The sequence below is a fragment of the Pteropus alecto genome, unplaced genomic scaffold, assembly GCF_000325575.1.
Source record: "Pteropus alecto unplaced genomic scaffold, ASM32557v1 scaffold76, whole genome shotgun sequence".
Taxonomy (NCBI): domain Eukaryota; kingdom Metazoa; phylum Chordata; class Mammalia; order Chiroptera; family Pteropodidae; genus Pteropus; species Pteropus alecto.
Window position 1 is genome coordinate 14,268,095 of NW_006443138.1, and position 19,050 is coordinate 14,287,144.

Consider the following 19,050-nt stretch of genomic DNA (forward strand, 5'->3'; position numbering starts at 1 on the left):
TCTTTTTGGTTTTTCTCTCCATGATTCTGAATTCTCTTTGGTTCACAGATAGATCTCATGTAATCCTCATATAACCATAAAGCAGGTATTTATCTTTCTCAATTGTACAGGAAGAACTTGCTAAGAGCACCCCCTGAGCTTGTTAGCAGCAGAACTCAGATGTACTGAGCATTCATTCACTCTCTCCTCTTTTACCCAGCCCTCCCTGAGGAGAAGGAAAAATTTCCTGGGGCAATAATATCTCCTAATTGTGTGGCATCTCCATTCTTACAGCATTCCCTGTTGGCCACCATCGTCCCATAACTAAAAAAAAAAAAAAAAGAATTGTTCTCTGGAAAGAACAGCATCCTGGCTTCTGAGCTTTCTGTCAAGACACTATTCTCCCATAGCTTCCTCTCAATTTAGTTAGGATGCACCAGTAATGTAGCGACAGAGTGACAGTAGGTCAGGATATAAACTCTTTGCAGTTGTTGAGTTTGCTAAATAAAAAACTTAAGGCTGATTTATCATTAAGCCTATGTGGAAATCATTCAAATGCATATCTCTGACACTAAGATCACACTTCTCAAGGTTAAAAGTGCCAAACAATGCCTTCCAGGAACTATCTGGCATTGTTTGTCGGGAATGCTCCAGGATCAGTGGCCCGCCTTGGAGCATAATCTTTCTTTACAATGCTTCCTTTATAACTGCATAAGTCAAATCCACAATTTTACTTTCAAATATATGTTGCTCACATTTCAAAATTACTTGGTATTCACATCTTCATTTTCAAAAAAGGTAACAGTGGTTTCTCATAATCCAAATAACTACTTGGAAGAGGCTGCTTTACCTCAGAGCCTCAAAGTCACATGAGGATAAGAAAATAGAATATTTAAAGTTGGATCTGACCCAGAAAATCAATGACTTGTAGTTAACAGAGGGAGAATATTAAAGGAACAAGCAACTTGGTAAAGGTTTGTCTTTGGGTACCTTCCACAAACTGTTCTCTACTATTTCCCTTCCATTTTTACATGGTCTCATAAAACTGGCCATTTATCAGGATCCCACTAAGGCCCTCTAACTAAAAGAGGTATCCCAAGCTCTGGGAGCATACTTACCATCTTTCCCATTTTTGCCCATCTCCCACTCACTTGGAGTAATTTTCCATAAACCACGCAACTGTCAACTAAAATCCAATACTGTAATGGATTACCATGTCGTCCACTAGCAGGCAAAACAGTATTTTACATTATTTCAAAGGATTCCTGGAGATCTGAGCTTTAACAATGGGAATGAATGGTGGAATTCCAGGTACTGCGGCATGCTACCGCATGAGGAATCCTAACAAAAATATTTCTGGGACTCGCTTTCCAGTCCACATTCTGTTCACATTCTCTACTCTTCACTCAAAATTCACGTACATGAAATTAACCACGACAAATTCCTACACTTTCTCTGTAGTGGTCCTTCATAATATATGTTTTCATAATAGCGTTTACCGTTTTAAGTTGAACTTTTGTTTTTAATGCCTGTTCTCCCAAACACAGAATTTCTTAAGAACAAGTTTTAATCACCCTTTGTTCCCAGTACCCTGCACCATGACTGACATATTGAAAACACAAAATAAGAGTTTAGTAAACTGAATTAATGAAGTATAAAACTAAGTGTAGCTCATTTTCTACAAACCACACAAAATGAAATGGATCACGAATAATTCTTTTGGAAATTATTCTTTTAAAATTTATTCATTTATCGATATTATGTCAGGCTAAGCTACAATAACAAATCAACCAAAGTATGTGATGATTCACTAAAAGAGAGAAATGTATTTCTTGCTCTTTCAGTAGTACGAGGTGGTTCCACTTTGGCAGGTAGGGCTCTGCTTTTCTGCAGGAATCGATCAGAGATCTCACTGACTGAACCTCTGCCATCTTCAGTATGTGGTTTCCAAGGTCACTGTCAGTCATGAGAGAGAAAAAAAATCATAGGAAGGAGTCTTGAGGGATTAAATCTAGAAGTGGTGCACATTATCCTCTAGTAGTCTCTGCCAGAGTTGAGCATTTATTCTTTGGCTCAAGAAAAGTGTACTAATCATCTCTTATGCCAGATATTATGCATATAGATAAACGGATACTATATAAAGATGACCAAATTTGTAGACATGCGATACAATCCAATAATTGCACAAATCAATACATGCTAGCTTTGCATGATTACAATTAATTGTAATTGACACATGATTATTATAATAACTATTTCAAAAGAAGATGGAGGGAGTTGCTAAAGAATATATAAGAAGAGCGCTCTTTAGTCTGGTGGGTCAGGTAAGGCTTCTCTGTGGCATTTCTCTGTGGAACTAAATAGTTGTTTGTTTAATAAGAAATGAATGAATGACTGAATAAATGCAAAGTTAATGGACTATACGGTATCACAAAATAAATATTCAAAGACATAAAATACTGTCTCATTCACCTGAATAATTTACTGTGCATTTGCACACTAGGCCAGATTCTGTCTTTTTTTCCTGGGCACATCCACAGCAACATTTCACACTGTGACCATCTGGACCATTAGATGTAAATACCGATTTGACAGATACTTCAAGGGTATGAGAGTAGTTGTGGGAATAAAATGAATTTGAAGGATACTACCACACGAAGGACATATCTAAAGCCATTCGTTCTGTTTTTAAAATTAAAAAGCTGACATCGTCCCTCTTGTAAATAAATAACATCTTAGTATTTTTACATATGGAGAATATACATAGTTGGGATTTTATTTTTAAATTATTGGCCCACCATTTGTTTATTTGTCCTCTGCAAATAGATTCCCAACCTCAAAGAAAACTCCTTTACTCAGAGATTCTATCACCAATTTAACACATAGGAAAATCCTAAGATTAACATAAATAGAATATGTCCTTTTAAAATGTCACAGCATTAAGTCAATTCGGGTACCTTTTTAAAACTCACTCAAAAGTATAGCACTTCCAACAAGCATGTGAACTTAGCCTCATTGCAAAGGTCATTAAGTAAAGCCCTATTTTTACATATAAAATGATACATGGTGTTATAGAAGCCATCAAATATTCACTTTAAATCAAACATTATGAATCCATAGAATATGACCTCTCTTTTAATATCTGTAATGCTTTCCAAAAAGAAAATGTATTGCTGCAGTTGTCTACTAAATCATTAATTCTTGTCTACTCTATTTAGTGGCTGCTTTAAAAAAAAAATAACAGACTTATCAAGCAGCTCAGAACAAAGATGCTTTCTGATTGTCGGCTCCGTATTCTGAAAAAGCAGGTTAATTTCTCTGAATCTCACAGCTGGAACTTTCTAACACTAACTGGCAGTTTCCACCTAGTGATCAAGGCAATTGACTAAAATAAAGCTGAAATTCCTAATAGTAATAAGGCCCCTTCATGTGATAATTACACCAGCAAAAGCACTCATCTGTTGGCTGCAACTCTACAGGGTCTTGAAATTATCTTATAAAAAGTACACTTCCAGAAATGTTTTCATTTCTAGTTTTATGGTAGCGCTAACACAGCAGTAAGACTGGAATATCCAAGTGGGTGGTCAGTGGGAACATTAACTGTCATTCTAGATGGCAATCTGATAGTAAATAAACAAGATTTTGAGTCAAAAGGCCTTCCTTCAATTCCATACTGAGTAACTATATGTAACCTCTGAGTCTCAAAGTCTTCATTTATAAAATGGATATAACAGTACCTACTTCACAGGGCTATTGTGGAAAAAAATAGAATTATTAAGCAGCAAGTAAGGGTATCATCTTTCTATGTATATTTTCCAAGAACCACTTGTTTCCCATCACCATAACCCTGCTAAAGGAAATGTTTCCAAAATTTAGAAAATCTTGATAGCTAGAACTTTAGAGTGATAGATAAAATCTTTAATAAAAAATCTTTATATATTACTATCTAATCAGCTTTCTTCCAAACTGACATGTGACAACCATGAAATAAGAGTTTGATGTGAAACTGTCCCCATAAAACTCTCAGACCATTCCAACTCTTCGAGGTAGATAACAAGAGATACAGTAAAACTTTCAGATGCTAGAATCGGACTCTAGGGACAGAAGTACATCACCATCTATCAAATGTCCCAAATCAATTATTCAAGAGGAAACCAGTATGTGATAGAAAAAAATTGCCCCCATTCTCAACCTTTTCTTCTTAAAAAATCATTAAAGTTGATTTTTAAAGAATTATAAAAAGCATATACTTATACTTCAGATAGTTATGACTCAGAAAATTTAATCAACAAGATAAAGGTTCATGTGAATTGGGTATTTTCCTCACCTCTTTTTTAGAAAATGAGTTTTCTCCTATCTGCTTGAGGCTATAAAGAAAACAAATTCCAGAATAAACAGTGACTAGCTTTCAATTTGCTGATAGATCCAGAAGTAATAAGGTTTTAAAACCCTGAAAAGTAACTGCAATTGATTAATATAAAATCACATGTTTAATTTGGTGTACTAATTATAATTGTATGAGCAAATGAAATTTTACATGTTCAAGTTTCTAAATTATCTGTAAAGTGTGCTAAAAGAAACACTTTTCCATATTTCCTTTTCTCCCAAAGTATTCGTTTTGATATTTGCCTTCTTTCAAATATTCATTCTTCCTTCACCCGATAGCTTTAAAATTATAGGAAACTTCACATGTTTCTCCTACTCAAGATATGGTTTTTCAAACTCCAATTGCTCTCTTCTAAAGCTAAAGATCTGTAAAATCTTAAAAATTCCCTATACATCATAAGATTGAATAAAAAGCTATTAGAAGATAGGTAAGTTGTGACACTTCTTTCTTTAAAACAATTGAGATGCCCATAAATTATGGAACTAAATTATGAGCCATAAAGAGATGTGTCACTTAAGAGAGAACAGTCATGTCTAAAATGCCTAATTAGAACGGTTACGGTAACCTGGTTCTGCAATAGAGCGAGTTCCCCAGGGAGAGATTGTGGCAAAAAGACAGAATCCTGCAAAAAGAACCCTCCTCCTAATGAGCATTTTTGAACTGCAATTTTGTTCATTTACATTTCTCTTATCTCATACAGTTCAGATGAATTTTTCTACACTTCGTATTAATTTCTATGATATCGATTCTCATTCTATATGTACAAAGACTATGAAAAGTAATTTATTCTGCTAGATTCTCCTGATGTGTAAATTAATTTGTAAGGCTGAATAGGCACTTCAGGTGAAGTTAGCACATTAGAAGTAACTATTATCTATGCTAATGGAAGGGAGCTATGACCAAGATAACTCAAAACAGGTATCTAAAATTGCCATTTATTTTGCTTTTTGGAATTGTGTGGAAAGTGATAATTCAGGCAAGGATCCTGTCTTCAAGGAGTTTATAGTCATGTGGGAAAACTAAGACATATATGCAGTGAAACATTAAAAAAAAAAGTCCTTAGTAACATAAGAGACATGAGCAAGATACTATGAGGAGTCAAAGAATGAAAGAATTGAGGCTATAACACATGGTGATGTTTTCAATAAAAGTATTACTTAAGCCAAAAGAGTATCATTTCGCCTTTCTCTTGCTCTCTCTCGCTCTCCCTCACTCTCTCTCTTTCCCCCTTCCCCGCTTTCTCTCTCTCTCTCTCCCGCCACATGCACACACACTGAATATATTACTTCTCACCTATAGATAAATCATTGAACAGGTAGATACTCTTTTCTTTTTTAAAGGTGGATATAATGAGTACCCCAAAAAATGAATTGCATTTCCTTAAATTGTCAAATTACATCTCGGCAGTTTTTTCGACAGTGGAGAATCTGTCTCATTTAACATCATGAAGTTATAGATAAGGCAAAATAGTCATAATAAGAGTATAGCATGAGAGGACCTTAGGGTGTGACCTTCTGTATCTCATTCTAATGTTTAAAGTCTTTCTACAAAAATCTGACACAACCATTACCTTTTCACTTTTTTGGAGGGAGGGCAATAAGAAATGAACTCTAATTTGCCATATACCTAATTCCCTGTGTCAGAGAAGCATTCTAGAGCCTCCAGTATTTCCCACCTCCTCTCTCTCATGCTTATAATTACAAATGCAAAAATTCTAATACCATTGTTCTTAATTAGCCATCACAAAGAGTAAGACATTTAAGGTGGGAGAACCTACAGCAGTTCTTTCTGAAAAAGATATAAGTTCTACACACCATCATTTTAAATTCTGACTCATTTGTTCAGAAATGCCTGAGTACAGGAATAGTGAATGTGCTTTGGGCCTAAAATATGGTACCAATGAAATAACGTAAGGGATTATGGGGTGCTTTGTTTTGTATTACTATGTATTCATTTTCTAACCTGCAACTTAGATTTTTACAAATATTAGGATAAGGAAAAAGAAAGTTAGATCTTACTTGAAGTGAGTAAAACTGAAAGTGCAAGAACTTATTTTGTTGGCTTTTAGCTACTAGAAATTCAGATTTATCACCAGTAAATAGAGTTTAGTGGAACACAAAAATCTTTTTTCCCAAAAATCTAAAATATTAGAAGTGTAAAGACGTCTGATCTCGGAAGCTAAGCGGGGTTGGGCCTGGTTAATACTTGGATGGGAGACCACCTAGGAAGACCAGGTGTTATAAGTGTAAAAAATAAAAATAAGGGATTGTAAGCTGACAAGGTCCTTGCAATCTATGAGGTCAACCAAGGGTTGCCTCGCCTAAAAAAAAAAAAGAAAAACAAAAAGTGTAAAGAGAAAAGTGTAGGTAGGGTTGATTTTACTGTGAAAGTATTAGGCTCTTTCCAAAAGTATTTAATAAAGTTATGAAAGTTTGTCAAGAGTGTTTCAGGGCTATTCAGAGTGGAGTCTCTAAAAATGTCATCTTGGGCTCAATTCCTGAACATTTAAATTGTAGATATATTTTGATGAATGTTAAAGTATAAATGAGTTGTTTATAAACTGAGTTACAATGACTCCTGATGATAACTGGGTGAATGAAAGACCATTAGGTGAATGCCAAAGGACCTAGGAGTTTTTGAATTCTAATTGTAATAATCCTCCTCCTGAGGAATTTACAGTGTATATGTACAAACTTTATTCACCTTTATCTGAAAAGTTACTTACACTTTCATATTGATTTTCATAGCAAGAGAAATTGGGTGATATCTGCTTCTCCCTTCGCTATGTACCTACTGCTGGCAAACTGACTGTTGTCATTCTGGAGGCAAAGAACCTGAAGAAGATGGATGTGGGTGGCTTGTCTGGTAAGTCTATGATGTTTACTGTTTTTTTTTTTTTTAAATGCTGTCTCATCATGGTTACCAAATGCATAGCACACATGCTGTGACTCCCCCAGTCCTTAATTGATCACAGTTCTCTTTCCTACTGAAGCTGGAAGCAATCTCAGAATTCATCCCAACACAGTACCCCAGGAAGCCACTCTCAATTTATAGGAATGGGCACAGAAGATAAAATCTATTTTCTTGCTTTATAACCAAATTGTCAATTGTCCGTTCTATAGCACTGAAAGCTGAAAACGTTTGCCTCGCTCTTAAAAGGCAATGTCTATAACCAATTATGATTTTGTTGAGTTTTTGGGTTTTGTTTTTTGGTCAAATTTCACCTATGATAGTGTTTTATCTGAAACTTATTAGGTATTTGGTAGCCTAGCGTGTTTTATTAAAGATTCTGCATTTTAAACATATGTGAATAAAATCTGTTTGAGAGTAAATATCCATAGTAATGAATTTATTTTGTACATCATATTGGGGATAGGAAAAACTTTTGGATTTAAGGTTCTATATATCCCTTAGTTTAAAAAATAAGTGAGTAAAGTATTATAATCTTACTCAAAAGCAAAGTCAACTCAAGGAGTTGTCATTTTCACAGTTGAACATAATTTTCTTTATTTTCTTCTCTGTGCAATTAAATCAATTATATTTAATTTCTAGTAAATTATTAGTATGAGACATTTTCTTGATATGCCACAAGGTCATCATAAATAGACTATAGTTGTCATTATTTGTGGCTAGGGCACTAGAACTTACATTACTGGTTATTCAGTGCTTTCTCTAATAAAATATACTGCAAACTTCAAAATGTCACTCTAACGCAGCCTGATGATTTTATATTCTAAAGCATAACAGCTAAAAAATGCTAAAGCTGAGTTTCTACTTACTGAACCACTTATTCGTCAACAAAATTCTTCTGGTGCCTACCTTTACTTCTCTTTATAAGTCAGTCACCTGAGAAAGCTGCTCTAATTCTTTCACGCCACTAAGATCTCATTTAATAACTCACTGCTTTCACTGCCTAATAGCAACACAGCAAATTTGAAGCAGTAAGCACAGTTTCTTCTAAAACCATAAGAGTACTTAATGTGCCTAAGATGCAAAATATATGCACTTATGTATGTGTATGTCTATACACATATACCTTTCCTAGCTCCGTCCTCTGAAGAGACCTAAAAAGAGATTGATCAAGTAGCAATGAGCATCTTCAGCATCAGACATGGTTTGAAAACATAATTTCTTACTAAAAGAGCCTGGGACTTATTAGTAAAAGGGGAGACTCCAGGTGTGACACAAGAAGTATACAAGACAAGCCTAGCACATCTTGTCATACCAGAAAGCAAAGAAGCTATTATGAAGCAAATCATGTCAAAAGATTTAGGAACCACCTGGAAGAGGCTTCCAATGGTCAAACATGTAATCATTTCAGCTTCACTAATGATAATAAATGCAATGTACTTAAATCTAAAATAATAATGAGTATTTAATGTGTCTATATGAGAAAAAAATGCTGAGAAATTTTTAATGACAAAAACAGTTCACTCCTAGATTACTACTTAGTATCCTGAGGTGTGACTTCAGGCATGTTTAACATTTCCCTTCCCTTTGGTTCAATTGCCAAATACTATTACATGTTCCTTTGTACCTACTCTCACAGGCTCCATTCCGAACTCCCATGCCAACCATTTCATCATCACCTGTGTCTAGTACTCTCCCCTAGTCTGCTTCCCAGTTTATCTTATACTTTCCCATGCTGCCTCCATTCTTAAGTCATTTTCTTCATCTGGAATTCTCTTCCTTCCAATAATTCCTAGCTAAATCCTATCCATTCTTCAGGCCCAGCTTAAGTCTTATTTTCTCCATCCATTAAACAAATGTGCCCCTACTTTGTGTTAAGCTTTGCTCTGAAATTAGGTTTACATCAGTGGACAAAACAGCCAAAAAACCCTGCCCTCAACCAGCTTACGTTTTAATGTGGGGAGACGGATAGACAGCTAATAAATAAGAGAAGCACATAGTATTCCAAGAGGTGAGAAGTGCCACAGAGAAAGCAAAGCAGGGAAGTAGGATAAGGAATGTTGGGGAGTAATTATAAGAGATAGTCAGAGAAAGTGTCATGAGTAGGTAAATTTGACAACAACCTAGAAAGAGGTGAGGAAGTGAATCATGGAGTTTCAGGAAAAGGGAACATTTTTGGTGAAGGAACTCCATGAAGCCTTTTCTGATCCATCCCAATAGAACAAATCTTTCCCTTTAAATGCCAATAGCAGTTTGTTTACATCCCTCAACACCTGGAAAGAAGTGAGGAAGTGAATCATGGAGTTTTAGGAAAAGAGGACATTTTTGGTGAAGGAACTCCATGAAGCTTTTTCTGATCCATCCCAATACAACAAATATTTCCCTTTTTTAAATGCCAATAGCAGTTTGTTTACATCCCTCAAACATCATGCTTCTCTCTCACTAGAATGTGCACCTTATTTATATCTCCCACAATGCCCTCATTGACTGATAGCACTGAGCATAGCTGCAGAATGAATAATGAATTATTTACAAAGGAGCTATGGCCTGAAAAAACAAGTCTTGCATTTCAAATTTGTTTAACCTACTTACCATTAAACTAACTTTAAGCACTTGGATGGTCTGTCGCAAAGTAAGTTGACCTATGTATGTCCTATGGGACCAAAATTATGTAATGAGATTATTCCAAGTAATTCAAATGCCAAACTACATTTGCTAGAAATGGCTAATTAGAACCAAAGTGGTTTGTTTTGCCAAAGTTTAAATCCCACTCTGCCACTACGTGTAATTTGACATTTATTTAAGCTTTCTAAGCCTTAGTTGTGTTATCTACAAAGTGAGAGTAATAAGAGAATCTTGTTTATAAGGTTATTGTGAAAAAGAAACGAAAGCACTGGGTCTGGCACACCTAAGTACTTGCTAAATATTACTATATTTCTATTAATAACTTTATCAAATCTTGAGTTAAATATGCAAAATGTGAAAGCAACCAAGGGACAGTTTAACGCACAGTTTGATTCAATGGAAAAAGAAAGTTCATCTGTGTTTGATGGGATTGGCTGATAAATTCAGGCAAAATATCACTAGACCATGTTTTCCAGAGACCCAAAAGTGAATTAAGACAAGTATGAAATTAATCAACAAAACTGAATAAATGGAAAAAATTTTTAATGATTTTTCTGACTACTCTCCAACAGAGTCTGTTTATTTCTTTCCTACTGTGTTAATTCAAAATGCACTGCACAAAGATTTTATCTCTATTATATATCCATGTAGCAAACCATGCAAATCCTAGTCCTTCTTACTTTACAATTTAGAAATCCTTTTCTAACTTGGTTTACTCATGGCTTCATAATAGAACTGTGAGATAGTTTCTGAAGGTAATACCCTCAGAACATTGAAGCTTAGAGACATTAGATAATGCACATCGATCATCCTGTTCCATGTGTGACACATAGGATGTGTTCAATACTAGCCATTGTTTTTGTCATTAGTATTAACAGTCAAAGTTACCCAATTAGTAGATAGTATAGCTGAGACTGAAGCCCAGGCACTCAGATTCCCAAAGCAGAACACTTTCTAATACACTGTTCGGCCTTCCACATACCCACTACCTTCAAGATGGGAGAACAGGGATTCCTCAGCTCTAACGGACTGCCAGGAGGTGAAACATCAAGATGAGGTAGGTACTCAGGGTTAGTAAGGCTAGAAATGGAGGCTTCAAGGATTGTTGGTAATCCACACATTCTTAAAGACTGGGGAAATTACCATATGTATTAAACCCTATGAATACTCCCAAACAGCTCCCGTCATTCCTGTCTTTTCTTCCCAGAATCACAGACTTACTTACCTCATCTGTGGCTCCTGGAAAATTTCTTTTCTCGCTTGACCCAGTATGAAACAGAATGCAGGCTCATAAACCATAAAAATTTCCCTGAAGCTAGCTCACAGACCTTTTGAAATGTTTCTAAGTGTTTGTACTGCTAGGAAATATGGCAAATCAACAAGGGTAAAAAGTCTGTAGCCCTGCTGCCTGGGACAACAAAAGCATGTTAAGCACGGTGGCAAGAGTGTGCTGGGAAAACACAGATAAGGGACTGAAATTATATGCATCTATTCCGGCAGTCTCCTGAACATCGAGGAGCTGGCTATGAGGTGGGATCAAGTCAGATGTGTCATGGGGCTGGTTAGAGAAAGTGTGGTTAAGTGTTTTCCCTCATCAATTCTTTATCCTTTATACTTTCGATCCCAAGCCCCACCCCCAGTGTTCCTCTTGGCTTTCACCATTCCTGTCTTCTCTCTGTGAATTTGTCCTATAGAAAGCAAAGGGTAGAGCTAGAGGAGAGGTTCCCCCAAAGCATCCAAGAATCCAAAAAAAAAAAAAAAGGGCAGTGAAATTTAAAAATGGCAACAAGTGCTTGAAGGAAATGATGGCGGAAGAAAAATGGGGACTCATAGTAGTAAAGGTGTCACCATCCCTATACATCAGACTGCCAGTGTGTGAATTAGCCACTGAGACATAAGCTAGTAAGATTGACCTTGCCAACCCACCCAGCCCCCTTCCCCTCACACACATTCCCTCCTTTCTATAAGATGCAATTTTACAAGATTGCTCATGGGTTTATTTTTACTCATTTCTGCCATCCTAGAAATACTTGGGAAATACAGCCAATTTAAATATCTAAAGTCACCTGGGAAAGAGCAACTCACCCAACCTTAGGGAACCACTAGATTCCACATAAAAACCCTGAATCAGCAGACAGATATTCTTTCAGGCATTATTTATCAAGACGTGATATTCTACTTACACAGAGTCATCCAGGGTCTATGTGAAAATTTAAGATTTATGAAACTATCTCCACTTATTTATAACTAAATATCTAGGGGTGGAAATGTAGAAATTATATTTTAAACAAAGCCCCCCCATGTTAGTCTTATGCATCTTAAGTTTGAAAACTACACATTATAGAGTGTATAGCGTTATCTGAAGCTATGAGGGTAGTCATATTGCAATATATAAATGTATCAAATCAACACATTTTATCTTAAACTTACACAATGTTATATGTCAATTATATCTTATTTTAAATTGTTTTTTTAAAAAACTACACTTTCAAGCCTTAATTGCTACATCATAATTTTAGCTGAGGTCCAGGTCAGCCAAATGCCAAATTAGAACTTTTTTGGTCAGTGATGCAGGATACATCCTTTGCTTTACACTCTGGAATTTCCTTTAAGTTCCATTTATTTCATCAGCCCAGTATCCTCTTTCCTGAAAGATACCTTGCCCACATGTCTAAATTGTTGTCTTTTTTTCTTCCATCTCTTCCACTGAAAGAGCAATAAATGGTTTCTTTGTATATCATGGCTACTATCCTTATCTGTTCTTCCATTGACGCTGAAAGCATGACAATGAAAACCACTCCAAATTCAATCTGTTTGAGCTAAAAGCCACTAGTCTAGGAGCTGGGCCAATAAATAAAGTGGCAAAATCTTATATGAACCAATTAGATATGGATATGCAAATTAGCTGGCCATGATATCAGGGTCAAGCAATAATATGCAAATAAACTGGCATCTTATTGAGTTAATAGGACAGGAATATGCATAATAAGTTGGCTGTGATGTCAGAAGTCTTCATCGTGATTTTAGGATTGATTGTTAGAACATAAAATTCTGTGACACTTTGAAATGTTTAATTATAATATTGATAAAGTAATCTAAATCCCTAAGATGTGAACAAATTGATCTAAAAAATAAATGACCAGTCTTTAAACTGGATCATCCTAGAAATTGAGTTATTAAGAAAGGTTATAGCCAAGACCAGTGCAAGTTGAGACCCAGGCACAGTTACCACAGAATCTATAGAAATGCTATGCCTGAATGATCAATAGCGGTTTTAGGGAAATGAGAACAGTTGTGAGGTGTTGGCCATTTCTATAATCAAGAGAAATTAGTGATGGGCTGAAATGTATTGTTGGAACAGTTAGCACAAAAACTCAATAAGTCCTCTAGCTGGCAGGTACATATCCAATCATTCAGCAAACATCATTTAAATACACACTCTGAGCCAGGCATTATGCCAGTCCTTGGGTATGCAAGTGAAAGTCACAGCAGACACTTGCACAGCACAGTGTAAGCCAGAACACCATTCTAAATGCTTTACATATGTTAACTGATTTAATCCCCATTAGAACTCTATGAGCTAGATACTATTTTTAATGCTATTTTATCTATGGAACTGAAGCACAAGAGGTAAATAACTTTTCCAAGGTCACAGAATTAGTACGTGTAGAGTCAAGATGTCAATCCAAACAGTTTGTCTTCAGAATCCATGAATAAAACATAGGACTTCTAAGTCTTTATCCTTTCTCAGCAGGTTCAACCTGGAGAGCAGATGGCTAACTACACATTAGAGTTTGAGAGGTGACCAAAAATTCTCCTCCATTCCAAAATTTCTTTATACCAAAATTAAAATTCCATCATGGAAGTCACTAATATAAATTAGTTGGTTGATTGTTTAATTAGTTTTTGGCTTCTCAGACAGCAAAGACATGATCAATGAGTCTGTAAGATCAGACATGAAATAGTAATAGATTTCTGGTATGAAGACATCTTAGTTTCTCTCCTGTATATAGATTGGCATGTTATTTTAGTGATTGATTCTTTGCACACTAAAGAGGATAAAGCAAAACAGTACAGTGATATCAGTGACAAAGATGAAGGGATGTTGCCAAAACATTTTAGAAGAAAGTCCAAGTCTAAGGGATTTGAGTGCCTACTAGGAAGAGAAAGACTAGAGAAAACCTTTCTACTACATAACTTTATCAAGGGCTGACTCTGGAAGACAGTAGGTGATATTGTGGGGGGTAGGAAATGGGCAGTAAATGTAGTTGTACAAAAACTTACTCCCCCTCTGAATCACTATGGAACTCTGTGAGTCAAACAATATTAGATATTTAAATGTTAAAATTAAAAAAAATGGAATTGTAATAGACAACTTATCAGGAAAATAGAGCTCATCTGGAAAATGTTAACAGAAATCCACAGATGGAGAAGTGGAAATAGTGAGTGCCAAAGTGGTCTGTGCTAAAGCATTTATACTAGTCACCATGAAACTTCCAATTTTGAAGGTGACAAATACTTTCAGCCATTGATATCCCAAGTTCAGTGGGTAAATAGAAAAACTCTTGCTAGGATGAGTAAGCCAAAATGTAGTAGATGAGCTTCAGTATGTGCAAGCTTAGAAATATTACATTGAAAGAAAAAATTAGAATATAAAATAAGGTCGATTATAAACCAAGAAAAAGGTCACGCAGAACTATCCATTAAAGACATTGACCAAGTGCACTGCTACCATCAAAGAGACTTGATATTATCATAGAAGATTTTATAAATACATACAAGAGGGGAAAAATTCCCTTTGTCCTAGACAAAGGCTTATCCATGTGTGGAGTATGTGTAGTTATGACCGTCACCTCAGGAAAGATACAGTGATATTAGATGACCAGCTGCCAGAGAAGAGTGAGTAAAACAGGGATAAAGCGGCTGTGAGGACAGGCTAAGATTGGGACTTTGTAGTCTGGAAAAGGAAAGCCGAGCAGAGATATGATTAAAGTTTGAAAATCATGAAAGGCAGAGCTAGAGTAATACTGACCTGTTTATCACCTCCCATAATACTAGAATTAGGAAGCGACCTTGATGTTTGAAAGAGCATAGATAAAAGGGAGAGCCATTCAGAATGACCTCAAAGGTACCTTTCTACTCAAAAATTCTTTTTCAAAATTTCTTTGCTACCTTACATTTGGGTAGTAAAAACTTGCCACTCTAGGAGCTGGAACAGATAGAGGTAAATTAATGGATCTATTTTGAGTTATAGGCTTAGAACATCTCTAAACCTTTACTTTGTGTTGTCTTGTCCTACAAGACAAGACCATAGAGAAGGACCCCTAAGCCTTTCCATGAGTAACAGAAATAGACCCCATAGCTGCATCTCTCACAAATCCCACCCAGAACGGCTACATTCCCATCCTTGAGTTGAACATTTTATCCTCTCCTCTCTATTCAGTATACAGGAAAGGAATAGGGAGAATCAGATTTTCTAAGAAGCAACTGTGCTGGCAAGATTAAAGCCCCCAAATACTCCTGTTTTTAAAAACTAAACTTGGTGAGCTTTTCAAGAGTTAGTATCCATACTATCCACATTTGATAAGACTTGTTTCTAATAAAACTATTAAAAACATAGCAAATGTCTATGCCGTTTTTCTCTTCCTTTTATGGAGAGACAAGATTCCTGTTAGACTAAAACAAGTGACAACAGAAAACACTGCTGAGTCTCAAACACTAATGACACTCATAGAATTAGAAACATCAAAAACGACCTTTAAAAAAAATTGCACTTTATCATCGTCACCTCTACTTCCAAAAGGGTATTTGGGTTGTATTTGGTCCCTTGATCCCTCATTCCTAATGTGTATTATAAACATATCAGTCTCTTTTTCCCTCTTCTCTATAGTCTTGCCACCTGCTACACCAGGAGCTACTTTTAGAGCAGGGATTGTGTCTACTTATATTTGCATTCTCAAAGTTCCTAGCACATACATTGGGGAACAGACCTCAACATTCCTGCCGAAATGACCAGTTACAAACTTTAAAATTCAGCCAGCCGAACTGGTTATTTTGTCTTCATCTTCCGACTGATTTGACAAATTTTTCTACTTAATGAAATTCTTTTGGCATCATGTTAATCTTCTTATAATAGAAATAGCAGCTAAGAAAAATATATAATGAAATGTAGTTCTTGAAAATGATTGGTTATTTTAGCTGTCATTTTCAGATTTTTCTTCCTTCTTTTATTCCCCCTCGTCCCCTTTAGTAGTAACTATCTCCAGGAAATAAAGGAAGAGAGTGACTCAGAAATGTACACATTACTATAATTATGTCCCAATGACAGTCATAAAGACTTTGAAGACGACAAAAATGGTCCCTGGTTACACCTTTTGCCCAGCATGAATAGATAAGGCAAGATTTAGCATTTTACTTGCTTTATATAGACTAACTCCTTGTAAAAGGAAGTCAAGAGACCATAGCAGCTGGTTGCCTTTGTGAGTTACTAATGACCTAACTTTTGCTATACATTATTCTCAGTGATCCCTGGAAAACTAGGAGGCTTCCTATAATTTTTTTTCTAAAAATAAATGATTAATTTTTTACTTAAAAATTGTTTTAACTTAAAAATATGAAATAAGCACATTATTTTATATTCTTAGGAACACTAAAACTGCTTTTAACCAAAACAAAAGCGATATGGTTGACTGACTTAAGAAATTCATAGATTTCAAACTACTAATTTCAGCCAACAATAAGATAGTATAATTAATTGTCCCCAAAAATTGTCGAATGAATATTTGGTGATAGTATACTTACAGAACCAATACATATATGTGGAGCTGTGGGATTTCACAATGATCTACTGATCTTACAACTGGCATTTGTGCACAATGTTATGGACTTTCATATCCTAATTAAGGAAAAAATGCTTTTACAGTATTTTCCTAGATTTTTAGCTTTAAATCTTCATAAAAGCTTAAGAAATAAAGTTGAAATCACCTATAATCCCACCACTTATTTTAATATGTAAGGAAAAAAATTAAGTCCCCAAAGTAGTTCCTCGAATCTCTTTCCAGGGATAGTTCATTGGCTCGAGGAAACAATTTGAAATTTCATACCTAAAATTTCTCTTCTGCTTTATATAAATTATACACATATAAATATATATGCACTTTACAAAAAATGAGATCATATGAAACACTATTCTGTAATCTTTTTCACCTAGCAAAATAAACAGAGACCCTTCCAGGCCGGTATATATAGATGTACCATTACTTTTCTATTCTTTGCATAGCATCCATTTGTTTGCAAGTATCGCAATATATTTAGTAAATCCTTTATAAATGTATAAATATAGAGAAAACTATTTAACTTTACCAAAGGACTGAAAGCAAGAGCACATTAATAGAATAATGTGCACCTAGACAGAAATATAGTAAATGTCAATTCCTCCCAAATTAATAGTAAATGCCATAAATGAAGTTGAAAGACAAATAACAGATTAGAAGAAAGCACATAATGCATTAACATCTCTATAATACAAAGGAACATATTGATATGTTCCTACATATCAATAAGAGAAAGAAAAACAATGGGGAGAAGTTCTTATTTTTAAGTTTTCTAAAATTTCCTTGCTGCCTCTTCTACCATTGGCTCTTGCTGCTGAAAGGTAAAATGTTACATTTATACAGTCTCATCAAGCATCTAAATAGAAAGGATTTTAAAATAAGATGCAATTACCCTAAGTTCAAAACCTAAAAATATGTTGCTTTAAAAAGACAACTGAGATTGATTGCAAAGAGTACAAAAAAAAAAAAAAATCAGGTCATTAGCTTGTAGATTTTCCGATTTTCATCAGCTATGTTTGCAGGAGTTTGAATCCATTAAAACATTCAATCCAGCACGATTGTCTTAATAGCAAGTTGAAGGTATCTGTGACAGTCACTGAGTCGATGTAAAATACATATACCTTTACAAAAGTAAAAACCAACATTTTTAAGAGAATTTCTCAAATTCTAGACGCTAGAAAACTAAACATTTGAAAGCTGTTTATACTAAAAGTTGTGTGTCATAGTATCTTCTTTACATGCAGTGAAACACTAAAAATGAAGCTATCCTCAAGAGCTACAGTGAAGCTTCAGTTTACTATAATTGGAAATCTATTTTAATCTTAACTAAAAAAATGTGTTCATGTTTTATATAAGAATTTCACTGAATAATTTTTAAAATAGTTTAGTGGCAGGATTTTATAAGAGGCAGTGAATGCTTATGAATTATGTAAGTCTGAACTTCCATTTTAATAACTTCATTAAAATATAAACACCTTAAAAGCCTCTCAACAGGAATTTAACTTTATAGAAATGCTTTATATGTGCCCTGACCTTGCCAAAAGGCATGCCAAAGGCATGATTTAACAATTATTACAGGGCAAAGCCTAATAATAAATACCTATCTGAAAATGCCAGCCAGCTTTTGTCCTTGCCTTCTTGGCCTCCAGTGGAGTTGTAACTCGGCCATAAACAGACCCGCTCCTGAGAGACAGCAGGATTCATATGGAAAGAAACAGCAACTGAAACTGGAAAACCTGGATCTTTAGTCTAACTTTTCTGGTCATCAGTCTGTTCATCTATGTAATTGGAGTGTTAACGACAAGACAACAATGTTGTTGTGGAAGCAAATGAAGTACAGCAGGTCCTCGAATTACATTGTTTCTTTTGTAAGGTAGATGAGATGCTGTAGGGACTTAACTCTTGTTCATGTCAATTAGCCTATACTAAAATTGGTCTATTACACTTCATTTTGCTTAGTCACGGAACCGACGGGCAACATTGAGGGCTTACTGCAATGTCAGGTGGCAACTCTAAGTTAACAGCACTATGTAAACGTTGATTGGTTCTAAGCAAGAGCTAGTTCTTGGTTAACTTTTTCTCACTATATCGTGGTTCCTAGAAATGTTTCTATATGGCTGATGTAAATATTACACGTATGTGCATGCTTAAAGAATGCACCTCCATTATTTACGTGGCAGTCATCTGCTTAGATGAACCTATTCGAGAACATGCTAAGGCTCACCAGCAAATTCTGCTCCCCTCCTGTTAGCATTTGGCCACAAGACTCAATATATTTTATAAGAAATAAGACTAGTAGTATATTTCTCAAGTATT

General features: G+C 35.3%; 1 protein-coding gene across 2 annotated transcripts in view; it reads left to right on the forward strand.

Moving 5' to 3' along the window:
* SYT1 (synaptotagmin 1) overlaps window positions 1-19,050 on the forward strand; it is a 382,176-nt gene that overhangs the window by 295,386 nt on the left and 67,740 nt on the right. For both annotated transcript variants that reach the window (XM_006923780.3, XM_006923779.1), the window contains one exon: window positions 7,114-7,231. In XM_006923780.3, coding sequence (XP_006923842.1) covers window positions 7,114-7,231 — 118 coding nt within the window. The remainder of the gene's footprint in view (window positions 1-7,113; window positions 7,232-19,050) is intronic.